The following is a 15,982-nucleotide window of genomic DNA, read 5'->3' as shown; positions in this document are numbered from 1 at the left end:
CCTGAGGCTTCAGCCCTCCCGGACACCGGCTCTCCGGCCTTCCCGCAGGGCCTGGCTCGGGAGGTGGGGTCGGAAATGCCAGCCGGCTGGGAGCGGCCAGCTCCCCGCACGCAGGAGTCCGCGAGCACTGCCCCTTGCCAACTCGCCCCTGCAGAGAGCAGAGGGCTTGTGGGTTAGCGAGAGGCCGTTACTTACGGTAAAAGCCACCATCATGAGGCTGTGGGGGAATGAAAGCAGGTCACGCTCCTTCTATTAATCCGTTCCTATGCTGCTCCTGGCCCTGCATGCTGAGGCTACACAGAATCAAAAGGGGGAGGGGCTTGTCGGGGGAGAAGATCAAGGGGGATTTGGGGGATTCGCTGAGGCCCGGGAAGGAAGCGGAAGAGCCCCCGGTGATGGGGTCCATCAGCAATCTCCGGGGCCGGGCACAGCGCCTGCCAAGTGAAACCCGGCCTGGAGGCGTGGGGGCTGTCTGAGGCTGATCCTCACGGACGTAGCGGGTGCACGTGCTGTGGGCGTCTGTCACAGGAGGGAACTCCGCCCTCTGCTCGCTGACGGGCTCTGTCGTTACAGTTCGAGAACGAGATCATCACCAAGCTGGACCACGAGGTGGAAGGCGGCCGAGGGGACGAGCAGTACAAAGTGCTCTTCGACAAGATGTGAGTGCTGCTCCGCAGCGGGGCACGGGGTAGGGGGGCCCTCGAGGTGGGCACGGAGGAGGTAGGGAGCCCTCAGTGAGCTCTGCGGCCCAGCAGCGATCCCCACGGGAATCGCTGCACGGCGCACCCCGTGGGGCTGAACATGGGTGTGGTGAACATGTGTGAACACGGGTGAACACGGGGCGGCCTGCAGCCTCCTGGAGCACTGCCGGAAGCACAAGTACCTGGCCAAGACGGGCGAGACGTTCGTGCGGCTGGTGGTGCGGCTGATGGAGCGGCTGCTGGACTACAGGACCATCATGCATGATGAGAGCAAGGAGAACCGCATGAGCTGCACCGTCAACGTGCTGGTGAGGACCCCCTTCCCCACCCAGCTCCCTAGGTCCCGGTGACCTCTGGTCCCGGTGACCTCTGGCCCCAGTGACCTCAGGCCCCGGGCAGAACCAGCCTGCGCTGCTCGCTGCCGGGCCTGTGTATCCACGGCGGCTCCCGCAGAGGAAATGCACGTCTGGGGCTGAGAGCCTTCCCTCCGCCCCTGACTGCCCTGCCGGCAGCACCTCCTGCCGGGACGCTGTGCCCTGGCCTCGCTGCTGTGCCCCCCGCCCCCCGCAGGCCCGGCTCTGAGCGTGGCCAAGGCGGTTATTACAGACAGAGTCCCTCTCTTCGGGGCCCCCGCATGGTGGTTCCGACGGGAATTCCAAAACCCAGAGCAGCTGCTCCAGTCGTGCAGTGCAGGATTGAATAGAATGCCGAGTGTAGGAACTGGAATCATTAGGCTAGACCCTTCTCAACCCTTCCCTTCCCCCGAAAAAAAAAAGGGAAGGCGTGTGTACGTGGGTTGTGCATCCCATGTGACTGTGGCTTTAGGGCAGAGCGCTGGGCCACGTGGCTGGGGCGGACACGCCGAGGAGCCGTGACATTTTGTGTGCCTGTCACACCTCTTCCAGAACAGATCTCTTAAAGTTGTGTGCTTCCATTTTTCAGAATTTCTACAAAGAAATCGAAAGAGAAGAAATGTATATCAGGTATGTAGGTGCCATGTGTGTTGCGCCCTCTACACGTCTGTTAATAATTGCACGGGTCACGCCCACGCCAAGAAATGTTGACAGACCACAGGTTCATCGTGTGGGAGTCGTGCAGCCTAGAGACTGAGCTTGGGGAGCACGTATGTGTGTACGGAGCCTGTGTGCACCGTCCAGGCCCGTGCGGAGATTTGTGGGAAGGGGGTGGTCCTCCTACTTGCCGGCTCAGAGCAGACATAGATGATGATTTCACGGGGTCTATACTTCTTGATTGACCCACATGGACCTTTTGAGAAAAGGCACCACCACAAATCGTCATGTCTCCCAGGAAACCCCAGGATCAAAGGAAGAGGCCGGTTTTAACCCGTAAACACCACGCGTCCAAAATGGAAGCCACCCCGCACGCCACGATGCTGCTTTGAATTTAATTTTAAGAAACCAATTTGCAGTGAATGTTATCAAAGTAAATACGTTACTGGCCATTCGGGTGTTCTTGAATAGTTTCAGCTGAAAGTTCCCACGGAAAATGATTTTAAAGTTGGTCAGGGCCTCCCTTTAGGGAAAACGATGTTTTTATAGCCGCGGGGGCGTGTGGGGAAGGAAGGTCTGCCGCTGGCGTCTGCAGGTGCTGGTGGCGCACCATGGGCTCTCTTTACCGGAAACGGTGAAGTGAAAGGTTGTCAGTCCACTCGTATTCTGACACCACAGCTGCCTCGCGCTTTGTACTTCCCGCGGGGCTTTCCCCAGCGCCTGCCGCCCTGTGGGGGCCAGTGTCACACCGTCAAGCAGGACCCCATTGCGAGCACGCTCTCCCCGCGCATCGTGTGTAACCATGGGTTTATTACACCCCATGGCTTTCTGACTTCGGATTTTTACGATTTTTTTTTTCTCCTTTAAAAAAAAAGTGCCAAATGATTATAACAATACCCTTTTGGGAAAACAACCACCAAGTTCCTTTTTTCACAAATGGCCAATCCATTCAGATTTGCTTCTGTGCGGCAGGGCCCCCGTGGGCTCAGGGTCACCATGACCCTCTGGTGTGTGTGGGGGGCAGTGCTCCCTGCAGCACAGGAGCCCCCGGCGCTGTGGACGTGCGCGGGGTGAAGGAGCACAGCAGACTGGTCTCGGAGGAGGAATGGAGTGCCTGCTGTCATTCATGCTGGTTGTCCGGCGACACCGTAAGAACGTGCCCGGTTTCTCGCTCAGGTACCTGTACAAGCTGTGCGACCTGCACAAGGAGTGTGACAACTACACAGAGGCGGCCTACACGCTGCTGCTGCACGCCAAGCTGCTGAAGGTGAGGGGCGTCAGGGCACACGCCGTCCCTGGGCTGGTGACCCGCACGGTGAGACGCCCTTCGTGGCGCCGGCTCAGTGCAGCCAGAAGCCAGGCATTCGGGCAGTGCCGTGAGGATAGGTTGGCCCAGTGAGTGTGGGTGTGACAAGGTGTCGCAGCAGCTGTCCTCGGCGTCGTAAACACGGAAACGCCCGTCTCCAGGCTGGCCGGTGGCAGTCAGAGACCCCGCAGGGCCTCATTCACACCAACCAGGCGCAGAGCAGTGGGCAGGGCGTCCGGGAGGAGGAATGTGGGGCTGGAGGAGCCACAGGGGGTGAGACACACCTTCCCTGCCCCAGAGCGTCCCAGCCCGAGTCAGGAGGTGGTCCCACACCACCTCCAGGTTCATCAGAGCATCTTTCTAGCGAGAGCCTTACTTTCTAAAACAGAAAACCAGCCCCATTCACCCAGGTGTGACCGGGCTCAGAGTCCATCCCAGTTCATCCAGGTGTGACTGGGCTCAGAGTTCACTCCAGTTCACCCAGGTGTGACTGGGCTCAGAGTTCACTCCAGTTCACCCAGGTGTGACCGGGCTCAGAGTCCATCCCAGTTCACCCAGGTGTGACCGGTTCAGAGTCCATCCCAGTTCACCCAGGTGTGACTGGGCTCAGAGTCCATCCCAGTTCACCCAGGTGTGACCGGTTCAGAGTCCATCCCAGGTGTGACCAGCCTCAGAGTCCATCCAGTTCATCCAGGTGTGACCAGCCTCAGAGTCCATCCCAGTTCACCCAGGTGTGACCAGGCTCAGAGTCCATCCCAGTTCACCCAGGTGTGACCAGCCTCAGAGTCCATCCAGTTCACCCAGGTGTGACCGGGCTCAGAGTCCATCCCAGTTCACCCAGGTGTGACCGGGCTCAGAGTCCATCCCAGGTGTGACCAGCCTCAGAGTCCATCCAGTTCACCCAGGTGTGACCAGCCTCAGAGTCCATCCAGTTCACCCAGGTGTGACCAGCCTCAGAGTCCATCCCAGTTCACCCAGGTGTGACCGGGCTCAGAGTCCATCCCAGTTCACCCAGGTGTGACCGGGCTCAGAGTCCATCCCAGTTCACCCAGGTGTGACCAGCCTCAGAGTCCATCCCAGTTCACCCAGGTGTGACCGGGCTCAGAGTCCATCCCAGTTCACCCAGGTGTGACTGGGCTCAGAGTCCATCCCAGGAGTGACCAGCCTCAGAGTCCATCCCAGGTGTGACCAGCCTCAGAGTCCATCCCAGTTCATCCAGGTGTGACCAGCCTCAGAGTCCATCCCAGTTCACCCAGGTGTGACTGGGCTCAGAGTCCATCCCAGTTCACCCAGGTGTGACCAGCCTCAGAGTCCATCCCAGTTCACCCAGGTGTGACTGGGCTCAGAGTCCATCCCAGTTCACCCAGGTGTGACTGGGCTCAGAGTCCATCCCAGGAGTGACCAGCCTCAGAGTCCATCCCAGGTGTGACCAGCCTCAGAGTCCATCCCAGTTCATCCAGGTGTGACCAGCCTCAGAGTCCATCCCAGTTCACCCAGGTGTGACCAGCCTCAGAGTCCATCCCAGTTCACCCAGGTGTGACCAGCCTCAGAGTCCATCCCAGTTCACCCAGGTGTGACCAGCCTCAGAGTCCATCCCAGTTTACCCAGGTGTGACCAGCCTCAGAGTCCATCCCAGTTCACCCAGGTGTGACCGGGCTCAGAGTCCATCCAGGAGTGACCAGGCTCAGAGTCCATCCCAGGTGTGACCGGCTCACAGCTCTTCTGTCTTCACCTCTCGGGGCCTTTTCACAGGGCACTGCCTCATTGTTAGGCGCAGCAGCCTGGTGACAGCAGCCAAGCGTCCCTGGTGACAGCATGGCTGCCGTGTTAGGGCTCTAAGTGCCAATCTCCCTGCGCTTTCTGCCCGAGGGTGGGCCGAGGGGGACGGCTGAGCCCCGTCCCGGTGGCAGGACTCACGCACTGCTTTCTCCTCAGTGGTCGGAGGACGTGTGTGTGGCCCACCTCACCCAGCGGGACGGGTACCAAGCGACGACGCAGGGGCAGCTGAAGGAGCAGCTGTACCAGGAGATCATCCACTACTTCGACAAGGGCAAGGTGAGGCCACGGGCTCTGCTCCCTGCCCCCGTCCCGGGGCCCTGTGTGCACCTGCCTGCGTGTACCTGCCTGTGTGTACCTGCCTGTGTGTACCCGCCTATGTGTACCTGCCTGCGTGCACCTGCCTGCATGCACCTGCCTGCGTGTACTTGCCTGTGTGTACCTGCCTGCATGTACCTGTCTGTGTGTGCCTGCCCATGCGTCCCTGCCTGCACCACTTGCACACACTCTGAGCTGCGTGTTTGTGGCCCGGACATTTGTTACAAGCTGTGGGTTGGAAGGTTTCGTTGCAGAGGCCGTAGGTTAGACAAACACAGATTCTTGCAAGAACGGGTCTGGCTGTTCCCCCCCGTGCTCCTGTGGACCGGTTAGAAACAGCCGTCTTCGATCAGAGTGGCCGCAGGGGTCCCCAGTGTGAGCGGGGCCGGCACACAGGGAGGGCCTTCCCGCGTCGGGGACAGACTCGGAGGGAACTGCTGCCGCGGCTCCATCGGGCCTGCGTTCGGCGTCCCTTCTGCAGCAGGAGTGTTCAGATCCCAGGACTTTGGCTCCATTTGATTTCAGGGGGGGAATTGCAATTCTTTAAAACCATCATTCCGTAAGGGCGCGATACCATAGTTCAACCTGAGACCATCCGCTTCTGGGGATCCCCAAACTGAAGATTAGCCACGAGTGGGCAAAGGACAGCTCAGCTCATGGACACAGGCTGTCACCTGCGAAACTGAGGGACCGTCACTCTGTCCGCGTGGGGCAGACGGCCCCCCCAGAGCTGCTCTCACTGTTTCAAATGTCCGCAGCTCCCCAGGGAGGTGGACTTCCAGGCCCGGGCTGACCTGCCTGCAAAGACCTGGAGCAGGCTTTTCGGGCAGCCCGTGGGCATGGCGTGGCCGTGGACAGCATCGTCGCTGCAGGGACACCCCCGGTTCTGGCAGGAAGCTGGGACCAGCTTCCAGCAACGTTTTTCTAGCATGTCCGGCCCCAGTGGCTCAGTGGTTGAGCGCTGACCTATGAACCGGGAGGATTAAGTTCGATTCCTGGTCAGGGCACATGCCTGTGTTTCAGGCTTGATCCCTGGTTGTGCAGGAGACCGCCAATCAATGGCTCTCGCTCATCATTGATGTTTCTATCTCCCTCCCTCTCTCTCCCTCTTCCTCCCTCTCTGAAATCAAATAAGTATCGTATTTATTTAAAATTCTCTTTTCTCTGGCTAGTGCTCCAAAAGCAGCAGCCAAGAGGATGGTCTGTCTTTAGGTCGGACGCTCCTCTGGCTTTTGAGTTATGTAGTTATCTTTCCGAATTTCTTCCACGTAAAATCGTTCTCTCATTTCTGCTTTGCCCCCGTTGTAAAGAGTTTTCATTGTCTCTCAGCTCAGCCCCCGTATGTGTGTGTGTGTGTGTGTGTGTGTGTGTGTGTGTTTTAACTTTTTCTTCCTCTCCGTGACACGTCATTTCCGTCTCTGTCCCTTCTCATTCTTTTTCGGTGCTTCCTTCCTGGGCTGACAGGCGCTCCCAGCCCTTCCCTGTTGTGCTGTCACCGCCCCAGCGGCCCCCGGACGCCTCCTGCCGGTGTCAGCACGGCGGGCGAGCCTCCTCCCTGAACACGCTCCCCATCGCCTGTCTGCTTGTGCCGGGTGGAGGCCTAGTAACTTCCAATAGAGCCTCATTCCCAGCGCGGCTCTGACTGACAGTGACCGGCTCTGACAGTGACCGGCTCTGACTGACAGTGACCGGCTCTGACAGTGACCGGCTGCCAGAGAGGAGTCAGAACAGACCTGCCCCCAGAACAGGCGGAGGGGGGGGGCGCGGGCGCTCAGCACCGCCAGGGCCCCTCCGCCGGAGCCCCCGGCAGCAGCCTCGGAGGGGCCCTGACTGGCAGCCAGGTGCGGTGGGCAGCCGGACTATTTCCACCCCCGCTGTGTGCTCCTCCTGAAATAGCCTCGCCCTGACAGAGTCGCACTTCGCCTCGTGCCCAAGTCGAGAAGCGGGGCGTCTGCGTCATCCCGGGAACCAAAAATAGGGGCTTGGGAGCCGGTTTCTGTGTCTGGTGACAAGCTCGGCCTTCTTTTCTAAGAACTGGTCCACCCGGAAAGCCGCGGTGGTTATGAGAGGAGCTGGAGGGACGGATGTAACGACGTCCTCTGTGTGTGTGGGGGGGGGGGGGGGCGCCAGCGTTTTCTCACGATCGGGAAAATCCTGACGTCCTCCAGCATCTGTTCCCTCCATCGGGCCGTGGCCGGAGCGCCCATTAGGATCCGCTCTGCAGGGGCGGCCATGTGCTACGGAAGCCGGAGAAAACCAGCTCCGGAGTCAGCACCCTCCCCGCTCCCGCACCGGATGGTGAGTGAACCCACAGCGTCCGGAACGCTGCCGTCGGATTAAGGACGTCACGCCGAGCGCGGAGCTGAGCGTGGAGATGGGGCGTCCTCTGAAGGCTGCGGGGCCACAGAGCCAGGCCCTGGGGGCTGGGCGGCCGCGCGGCCGCACACGTTAAAGCGATTTCCTCGTCCAGACGACCTCAGTGGGGATCGTGCTGAGCCTGGTCCTCTCTGGCTCGGACTGTTCCTCAAGGTTTTCACATCGGAGGTGGGAGTGCCCCACCCCGCAGAGCCTGTCCTACTGAAGGCGGATGGAAATCACCAGGCCGCCTCCTTTCCGCGAGGCTGGGTGCTGGGCGGGTGGGTGCATAGAAAATCTGACAGAAAACACAACCGGGAGACCTCAGGATGCGTTGGAAAAGATATTTATTCAAGACATGTATGCTTTTGCCCGGCCAGTGTGGCTCAGTGGTTGAGCATCGAGCAATGAACCAGAGATCATGGTTTGATTCCCAGTCAGGGCACAGGGCTGGATGGTGGCCTCCATTCCCCGTTGCGGGGCATGCAGGAGGCAGGCGATCCGTGATTCTCTCATCATGGATGTTTCTGTCTCTCTCTTCCCCTTCCTCTCTGAAATCAATACAAATCTGTTTCTATAAAAGACATGCTGTAAACACAATGGCTCGGATACGTATCAAAAGCATCTCACCCGTCCTTTAAGGCAAGAACACGTTAGGCAGGGAGGGGCGGGGGGGAGTGAGTTTGCAGAAAAGTGGCGTCCGGAGAGGGAGTGGCCGTGAAAGCACCGTGTTCCCTGACGTGGGAAGCACGGAAAGGGGCGGCGCCCCCTCCTGGACACGCGGAGGGCCCGGGAGGACGGAGAAAGGCCCGCCCGCCGGTGAAGTGATGGGAAGGATGCTCGCGGCGTGGACAGCCTGCGCAGGAGGAGGCCGGGTGGGCAGAGGGGATTCTGGGAAGGAGCGAGTGTGCCCTCCGTAGAAGGACTTGGCCGCCTCTTTCTCCCCCGAAGTCTGGGCTGATTCTCATTTTGTCTTTCCAAGTACTAAATGCAACTCTGACCAGAATAGCTTTTTTCTCAGCAACAACAGCAGGCGGTTTCTTTAGCCCGTGGCTGTGTGACACGTGTTTCAGTCCCGTGGTGACTCAGCGATAAGGCAGGCCCGGGGTGGGGGCACTCGGCTAAGGAGAGGGAAAGACGGGCAGGTGGCTGAGGGGTCGGTGCCCAGGGTCTGCCAGGCATAGGGCTTGGTGGCCCGTGTTCTCAGTAGACTTACTTTTCACACTCGTGATCCGTATTGCGGGCTGAATGTTTGCACACACACATCCACCCCGATTCACATGTCGCAGCCCCAACCGCCAGTGATGGGGCCAGGAGGTCACACCTCCGGGGGTAACTCTGTCTAGACCAGTCATGACCAGGACGACCCTGAAGGCTTAGTGCTGATGCAGGTGAAAGGCAGGGAGCTCAAGGCCATGGGCCGCCCAGCGAGGGGCAGCTGTCCGCACGGCAGGAGGAGAGTCTTCGCTGAGAGCCCAGTCGCCAGCACCTTGGTCTCGGATTCCAGCTCAGAACCGTGAGCAAGAAAGTGTGCTGAGGAGGCGCCGTCGGTGGTGTTTTGATAGCAGCTCAAACTACTAGTAACCATTATCCGGAGCCGAACTGCAGGAAAAGACCACGCTGGGCCAGTCTGCCCGCTGTGTGTCCTTGGGCAAGTGCCTGACGCGTTCAACCCTCAACTTCCTTATCTGCAAAACGGGCACCATCAGGAGACCCGCCTGGCCAGGGGCAGGACCGACACAGAGAACGGACCCAGCGGACGGATGCAGGAAATCTGCCCCGAGGATCCCTGCTCCATCGGCGGCCGCGGAGGGCGGAGAAGGAGGCGATCGGTGTCTGAGGACGGGATGTGGGATGGTGGGGATTCTAAGCCAACAGCCTTCCGTTCTGTGCGGGACATGCTGCCCAGCCGGGCCGGGCTCGGGTCCGTGTCTCTGCCCCCTGAGGCCTGCTGCCTCTGAGGAGTGACAGGGCACGTTACCAAAAGGTTTGAAATAGGGAGAGCAAAGGAGGAGGAGGAGGAGGGCAGGCTTCCTGGAAGAGGCGACTCCTGGGCATTAATATTTTCCGTGTTCTCCTCAGGCACACCCCTCTCTTTTGTTTTTCCCAAGGAAACTAAGGGAAGCCTGGGCCTCCTCTGTGTCTCAGCAAATTATCCCACAGGCCTCAGAGCTTTGTCGGCCTTTCAATAAATAGCTCTTCCCAGAAAGGCCCCCTGGTCACGTGATAGCGGGCTTTACATCCTCCTGTCTCTTCGCACTTAAAGCCGACTTCCTGCAAACCTGAGTTTCGTGCTAACCCCATAGGCAAACTGCGGCTCACGAGCCACATGTGGCTCTTTGGCCCCTTGTGTGTGGCTCTTCCACAAAATACCATGGCCTGGGTGAATCTGTTGGGAAGAAGTGGCGTTAGAAGTTTTAAGTTTAAAAAATTGGACTCTCCAAAAAAAATTCAATCATTGTGCTGTGGATATTTGGCTCTGTTGGCTAATGAGTTTGCCGACCACTGCGCTGACCCATACCCTGGTCTTGCTGACCACAGAGACAGAGCGTTTATGAGACGGGGCGATCAGGGAAAGAAGCAAAATCAGGCTTGTCACAGCCTGTCATCGTCCCTGGCTCCGCGGCTGACCACGCAGGGGGCTGCTGGCCACGCAGGTCAGCAGGACGGTGGGCAGAGGCCGCAGGGCGCTCAGCGGATGCTGATCGTGGCCGGAGGTTCGTGTCTGTGGGAACTGCGTGTCTTTGCTGACATTCCTCCTGCCGTATTTTGATTTAAGCAGGCTGATTTCCAACCTGTTTTACCAGGAGCACTGTGGCCCTGCTCTGTGCGCGGGCCGCACGGCTCAGGTTTGGTTTCTCTCTGCCGCCCCCTCTCCTCACAGATGTGGGAGGAGGCCATCACGCTGGGCAAGGAGCTGGCCGAGCAGTATGAGAACGAGATGTTCGACTACGAGCAGCTCAGCAAACTGCTGGTAGGTCCTTCCTTCCTTCTGCTTCAGGGAGCCGGGCTCTCCGACCTCCCCGCTCCCTTCCACACCCCCATTCCCTGTGGCCTCCGGCCACGTCCCACCTGTGGCCGGCATACAGCCTCCTCCTACCTGCCGGCTGCTCCTGGCCCTCGGGGACCAAGCTCTCGGCTTCCACGGAGGGTTTGCATGCAAACAGTGCTGACCCCGTGCCCACACGAGCCTTACTCTTGCCACCGAAGCTGTCAGTCCTCCCTCCTGCTTCCTGGAACCACGGCACCCACGAATGATGCTGTGGTGTTTGCCACTATTTTAGAGCAGAATTCGGCCCTTTAAAATTCTTCTTTAATGTGTCCCAGTATCTGACCAACTCCACATTTAAAATACTAAAGAACAGTCCAGCTGGCGTGTCTCCGTGGCTGAGCATCAACCTATGAACCAGGAGGTCAGGGTTGGATTCCCGGTCAGGGCACATGCCCAGTGTGAGGTGTGCAAGAGGCAGTCCATCAGTGATTCTCTGTCATCATGGATGTTTCTATCTCTTCTCCCTTCCTCTCTGAAATAAAAATATATGTGTATTTTTAAAAAATACTAAAGATCAGCCGTTTTGCCCAAAGACAAACGGCTGTGAGGTGGTCGTTGAGAACACCTGTGAGTCGCAGCCGGTTGCAGAATGTGGGGTTTGGGTCAGATCCCCTGGGAATGCAGAGGGTCAGCGAGAAATGCCGTCAGCCCGCAGCCGGGGTGGTGAGCTCGCCTCGGAGGCGGCCTCACGCCCCTCACCCACCCTCCTGGCACTGGAGAAGCCCACCGGCGGCATCCGGAACAGACCCACACGCTCCGTTCAAACCCGAATCGCCCTTCCTCCTTCCTTCCAGAAAAAGCAAGCTCAGTTCTACGAGAACATCGTCAAGGTGATCAGGCCGAAGCCGGACTACTTCGCCGTGGGCTACTACGGACAGGGCTTCCCCACGTTCCTGCGGGTGAGTCTGCTGCTCGCGAGCCCTTCACAGGCGGAGGGCGCGGGGCTGCACCCGAGGGTCAGTGTCCGCCCGGCACCCCACCGGGACGACACGTGCCCAGTGTGAATGGCAGTGACCCCGGGGGCCGTGGCGTGTATTTACCCCCCTCACCCACACACAGACACACAAACACACACAGACACAAAGACACACACACACACTCACACACACACTCACACACTCACACACACACACACTCACACACACACACTTACACTCACACACACACTCACACACACACACACACAGTCACTCACACTCACTCACACACACACACTCACACACAGTCACTCACACACACACACACACACACTCACACACTCACACACACACACACACACACAGTCACTCACACACAGTCACACACACACACACACACACACACGGTCACTCACACTCACTCACACACACACACTCACACACAGTCACTCACACACACAGTCACTCACACACACACTCACACACACACACACACAGTCACTCACACACAGTCACTCACACACACACACACACACACACTCACACACACACACACACACTCACACAGACACACACACTCACACACACACACTCACACACACAGTCACTCACACACACACACACAGTCACACACACACACACACACACTCACACACACACTCACTCACACACACACACACACTCACACACACACACACAGTCACACAGACTCACACACACTCACACACACACAGACTCACACACTCACACACACACACTCACACACACACACACACTCACACACACACTCACACACACACACTCACACACACTCACACACACACACTCACACACACACACACACACTCACACACACACACTCACACACACTCACACACACACACACACTCACACACACACTCACACACACACACACACACTCACACACACACTCACACACACACACACACACACACACACACACACAGTCACTCACACACAGTCACACACACACACACACACTCACACACACACACACACACTCACACACACACTCACACACACTCACACACAGTCACTCACACACTCACACACACACACGGTCATGCAGACCTGCTCACAGCCCCACGGTCAGCAGAATAAGCTGTGTTTCACACATTGGCAGCTGCATAGCTCCTAGCCCTGCCCCGCGTGAGGCCCCGTGACGTGACCCACTGGCCCTGGCTCCGGGTTTCCCTCTCGCTGCCTCGGTTTGTAGCCTGGCTGTTCCTGTGGAGCCCGCAGCCCTGCCCTGAGCTCAGCCGTGCATGGTGCTGAGGACACGGGGTTAATTCACACGGCCCTTGTCTGGGCTCCTGCTGAGTGAGACCGTGCAGTTTCACCGTCAGTGCCTTTTTCCTTCTTCTTTTCTTTTTTTTTAACACTTTTATTGATGTTGGAGAGGAGGGGAGAGGGAGAGAGAGAGATAAATATCAATGATAACCATCACTGACCGGCTGCCTCCTGCACGCCCCCCGCTGGGGACGGGGCCTGCAACCCGGACCTGTGCCCTGACGGGAATCGAACCGTGGCCTCCGGGGTCATAGGTCCCCCACTGAGCCACGCGGGCTGGGGCAGAGCCTTTCCCTTTGATGGAGACGGGAAGGACCCTCCTGTGTGAACTTGTCCCCCCCGCCCCGTTCCTGACTGCACGCCACCGTCTGCAGGGCAAAGTGTTCATCTACCGGGGGAAGGAGTACGAGCGGCGCGAAGACTTCGAGGCGCGGCTCCTCACGCAGTTTCCCAACGCCGAGAAGATGAAGACCACGTCCCCGCCCAGCGAGGAGATCAGGAGCTCCCCCGGCCAGTGTATCCTTCACAGCGCCCGCCCCGCCACGGGCCAGCGCCAGCCGGTGGGGGAGGGCGGGGGCCCCGGGGCTGCCTCCCGGGACGGTGATCCTTGACCTCGGCGCCCCCAGACATCCAGTGCTTCACGGTGAAGCCCAAGCTGGACCTGCCCCCCAGGTTCCACAGGCCGGTCTCCGAGCAGATTGTGAGGTGAGCGCCCACTTCCTGCCGGCGAGGGCGGGAGGGGCCCTCCGCGGAGCGCTCCCCCGTCGTTTTCCTGGGGAAGGCTGGGCTGGGCCTCGGCGTAGGGGAGCAGATTGCTTCCAGCATCAAGAAGGAAGTGAGGTTTTTGTCCAATCTCCTCCTGCACCCCTCAGACAGAAGCCTTTCACCTGTGGATGAAGACAGTGGTGGGGGGTAAGGGCATGGGGTGGGGTGGGGAATCAGGTGGAGGGGATCTATGGGGGGGGCGGATAAAAGAGGAACATGTGTAATAATCTGAACAATAAAGATGTATTATATATTAAAAAAAAAAAAAAAAAAGGAAGTGGGGTGCAGGGAAGGAGGTCCACCTGCCCCGTGAACAGCCCCCGGCTCAGGGGCACCAGCGCCCAGGGACCGGGAGCCTCGCTCTCGCTTCGACAACCACAGAACGTCCTGTCCCTCGGCACCCGGGGGCACGGGTTCCAGGACCCCCTGCTCGGGCCCCTCCACACAGCGGCCTGGCCCCCTGCGCAGTCAGCCCTCCCCATCGGGGCTCCGGCCGTGGGTGGAAACACGCACGTGATTGCGGAAACCCGGGTGAGGGGGGCGCGCCGGTCCCGTCCTCGCCGCTCTTGCTGATGGCCGATCTGCCGCGTGTGGATCTGAAACTACTAGTAAAGCACGGAAGACCTGTTTAACAGCAATGAAGATGCAGTTCTTTATTTTCGAAATAACAAAGGATTAAGTGACATTATCTTGAGGAGCTCGTTGTTGAAAGACTAAGCTGCTCGGATCCATTGTGATGGAACGAGCACAGGCGTGCGGGCGGCGGCCCTCTCCTTCCCGTCACCTTCGCAGGCGCCTGTCACTCCGCGTCTGGCTCCCTGCGGGCGGGGGCGGGAGGAGGCGGCGCCGGCTCATTCTCCACCTCCCAGCGCCCGCCCGCGTCGGAGCTGCGGGGAGAGACAGGCTCGGAGGGCGCCCGGGTCAGGGTTGGGATATTGTGGGGGACGGGGGACCTGTTGGGAGGCAAGGCCTGGCCTCGGAGAGGAGATCGACTGCTTTGGGGGTTCGATGCCTAACGACCCCTCTCTCTGCAGCTTTTACAGGGTGAACGAGGTCCAGCGGTTTGAATATTCCCGGCCAATCCGCAAGGGAGAGAAGAACCCAGACAATGAATTCGCGGTAAACACACACGCGCGCACACACACGCCCCTAAAGCTCATGCCAGCCCCACCAGACAGACAGAGGGCCAGTGCGGCCTCCGAGGCCCCGCTGTGCAGACACCCTAGCATAGCGCCCCCAAACGCCGTGAGACGATGGTGCCTCACACACGACACCCCAGGTCCCCAGGAGGTGTGACAGGTGACAGATGGCGCTGTGCACGTGTCTCTGAGGTCACAGCACACACATGCCTCCTCCGGGGTGTGTCCGAGTCGCCTCCATCCGGACCCGGGTTCTGGGACAGGTGCCTCCGAGTGCCCGTGTCTGTATCGGGGTCTCGGTACCCAGACTCAGCAGCTCCGTGAGCACCGCCCCAGGGGGAGGTGACAGCGCAGGAGGGGGGAGAAGGAGCGATGTTGATTGGCTGGAAACACTTTCCTCCCGGTATATACGGCGGCCTGTTACAAAACATGTGGATTACGAAGTGGTGTTTTACTGAAACTATGCGCACGTGTTCATTCTTAGCACATGCGTGTGTGACCGTGTCTGAGTGGCGGGTGATTCTTCTCCCACGCGCTGGCTGGGTGGGAGCACTAGAGCTGAGAGCACGGGTTTGTTACTGTGTGAGAGGCCCCGGAGTGAAGCCCCGTGGTCCTCGTGCACGTGCCTTTGCGTGTCCCTTACGTGACGGCTCCGTACGGCCCGGGCCTCACTCCCACAGCCTTTCCAGAAACCGTTTGCTCCGAGGGAACCCCCCCCCCCATTTTCCCCAGCGTCCTCTCCAGGGGGACCCCGTCCTGGGGGCTGGCCTTGCGAGGCCGGAAGTCCCGATGGGCAGAAGCCGCCGAGCTGCTGACCCGCTCACACGGGCGTGTTCCCTCCGCAGAACATGTGGATCGAGAGGACCATCTACACGACCGCATACAAGCTGCCGGGCATCCTCCGGTGGTTCGAAGTCAAGTCCGTGTTCATGGTAAGGACACGCCCTCGAGGCATGTCGTGGTCCTCGCTCATGCTTCCCCACGTGTGTGGTGGGGTCACTGCCCAGTGCACATGCTGCCCCCAGATCAGCATCACACTCCCCCCTTCCCCACCCCGTGCTCCCCGGAGCCCCAGCCTCTCCGTCTTTGAACATCCTAGTGAGATGTGGGCACAGCCGTGGAGCTTATGGGAAAGGGGCCTGAGCTTCCTGCCTCCCACAAGGTGGGGAGCAGCCCTCCCCGGGGTGGCACAGCCCCCCTTCCCTCAGCTGAATGGAGGGTTTAGGACTGGGGCCATTTGCATAGGGTTTTCCCAGCTCCTTCCTGATGGCTCATCGCCATTTGCATGACAAACACCTTGATTAATAGCACTTGCTCATTTCCAACCAAGAT

The 15,982-nt window shown here is 59.3% G+C and overlaps 1 protein-coding gene across 2 annotated transcripts in view; it reads left to right on the top strand.

The window, feature by feature from the left end:
* Window positions 1-15,982, top strand: part of DOCK1 (dedicator of cytokinesis 1) — a 204,427-nt gene that overhangs the window by 173,480 nt on the left and 14,965 nt on the right. For both annotated transcript variants that reach the window (XM_036439319.2, XM_036439318.2), the window contains exons 34-44: window positions 574-659; window positions 853-1,009; window positions 1,644-1,684; window positions 2,888-2,978; window positions 4,953-5,072; window positions 10,351-10,440; window positions 11,313-11,417; window positions 13,121-13,262; window positions 13,373-13,451; window positions 14,546-14,630; window positions 15,496-15,582. In XM_036439319.2, coding sequence (XP_036295212.1) covers window positions 574-659; window positions 853-1,009; window positions 1,644-1,684; window positions 2,888-2,978; window positions 4,953-5,072; window positions 10,351-10,440; window positions 11,313-11,417; window positions 13,121-13,262; window positions 13,373-13,451; window positions 14,546-14,630; window positions 15,496-15,582 — 1,083 coding nt within the window. The remainder of the gene's footprint in view (window positions 1-573; window positions 660-852; window positions 1,010-1,643; window positions 1,685-2,887; window positions 2,979-4,952; window positions 5,073-10,350; window positions 10,441-11,312; window positions 11,418-13,120; window positions 13,263-13,372; window positions 13,452-14,545; window positions 14,631-15,495; window positions 15,583-15,982) is intronic.

Source organism: Pipistrellus kuhlii, unplaced genomic scaffold (assembly GCF_014108245.1).
Source record: "Pipistrellus kuhlii isolate mPipKuh1 unplaced genomic scaffold, mPipKuh1.p scaffold_m20_p_15, whole genome shotgun sequence".
Taxonomy (NCBI): domain Eukaryota; kingdom Metazoa; phylum Chordata; class Mammalia; order Chiroptera; family Vespertilionidae; genus Pipistrellus; species Pipistrellus kuhlii.
This window is presented reverse-complemented; position numbering and strand designations above follow the sequence as displayed.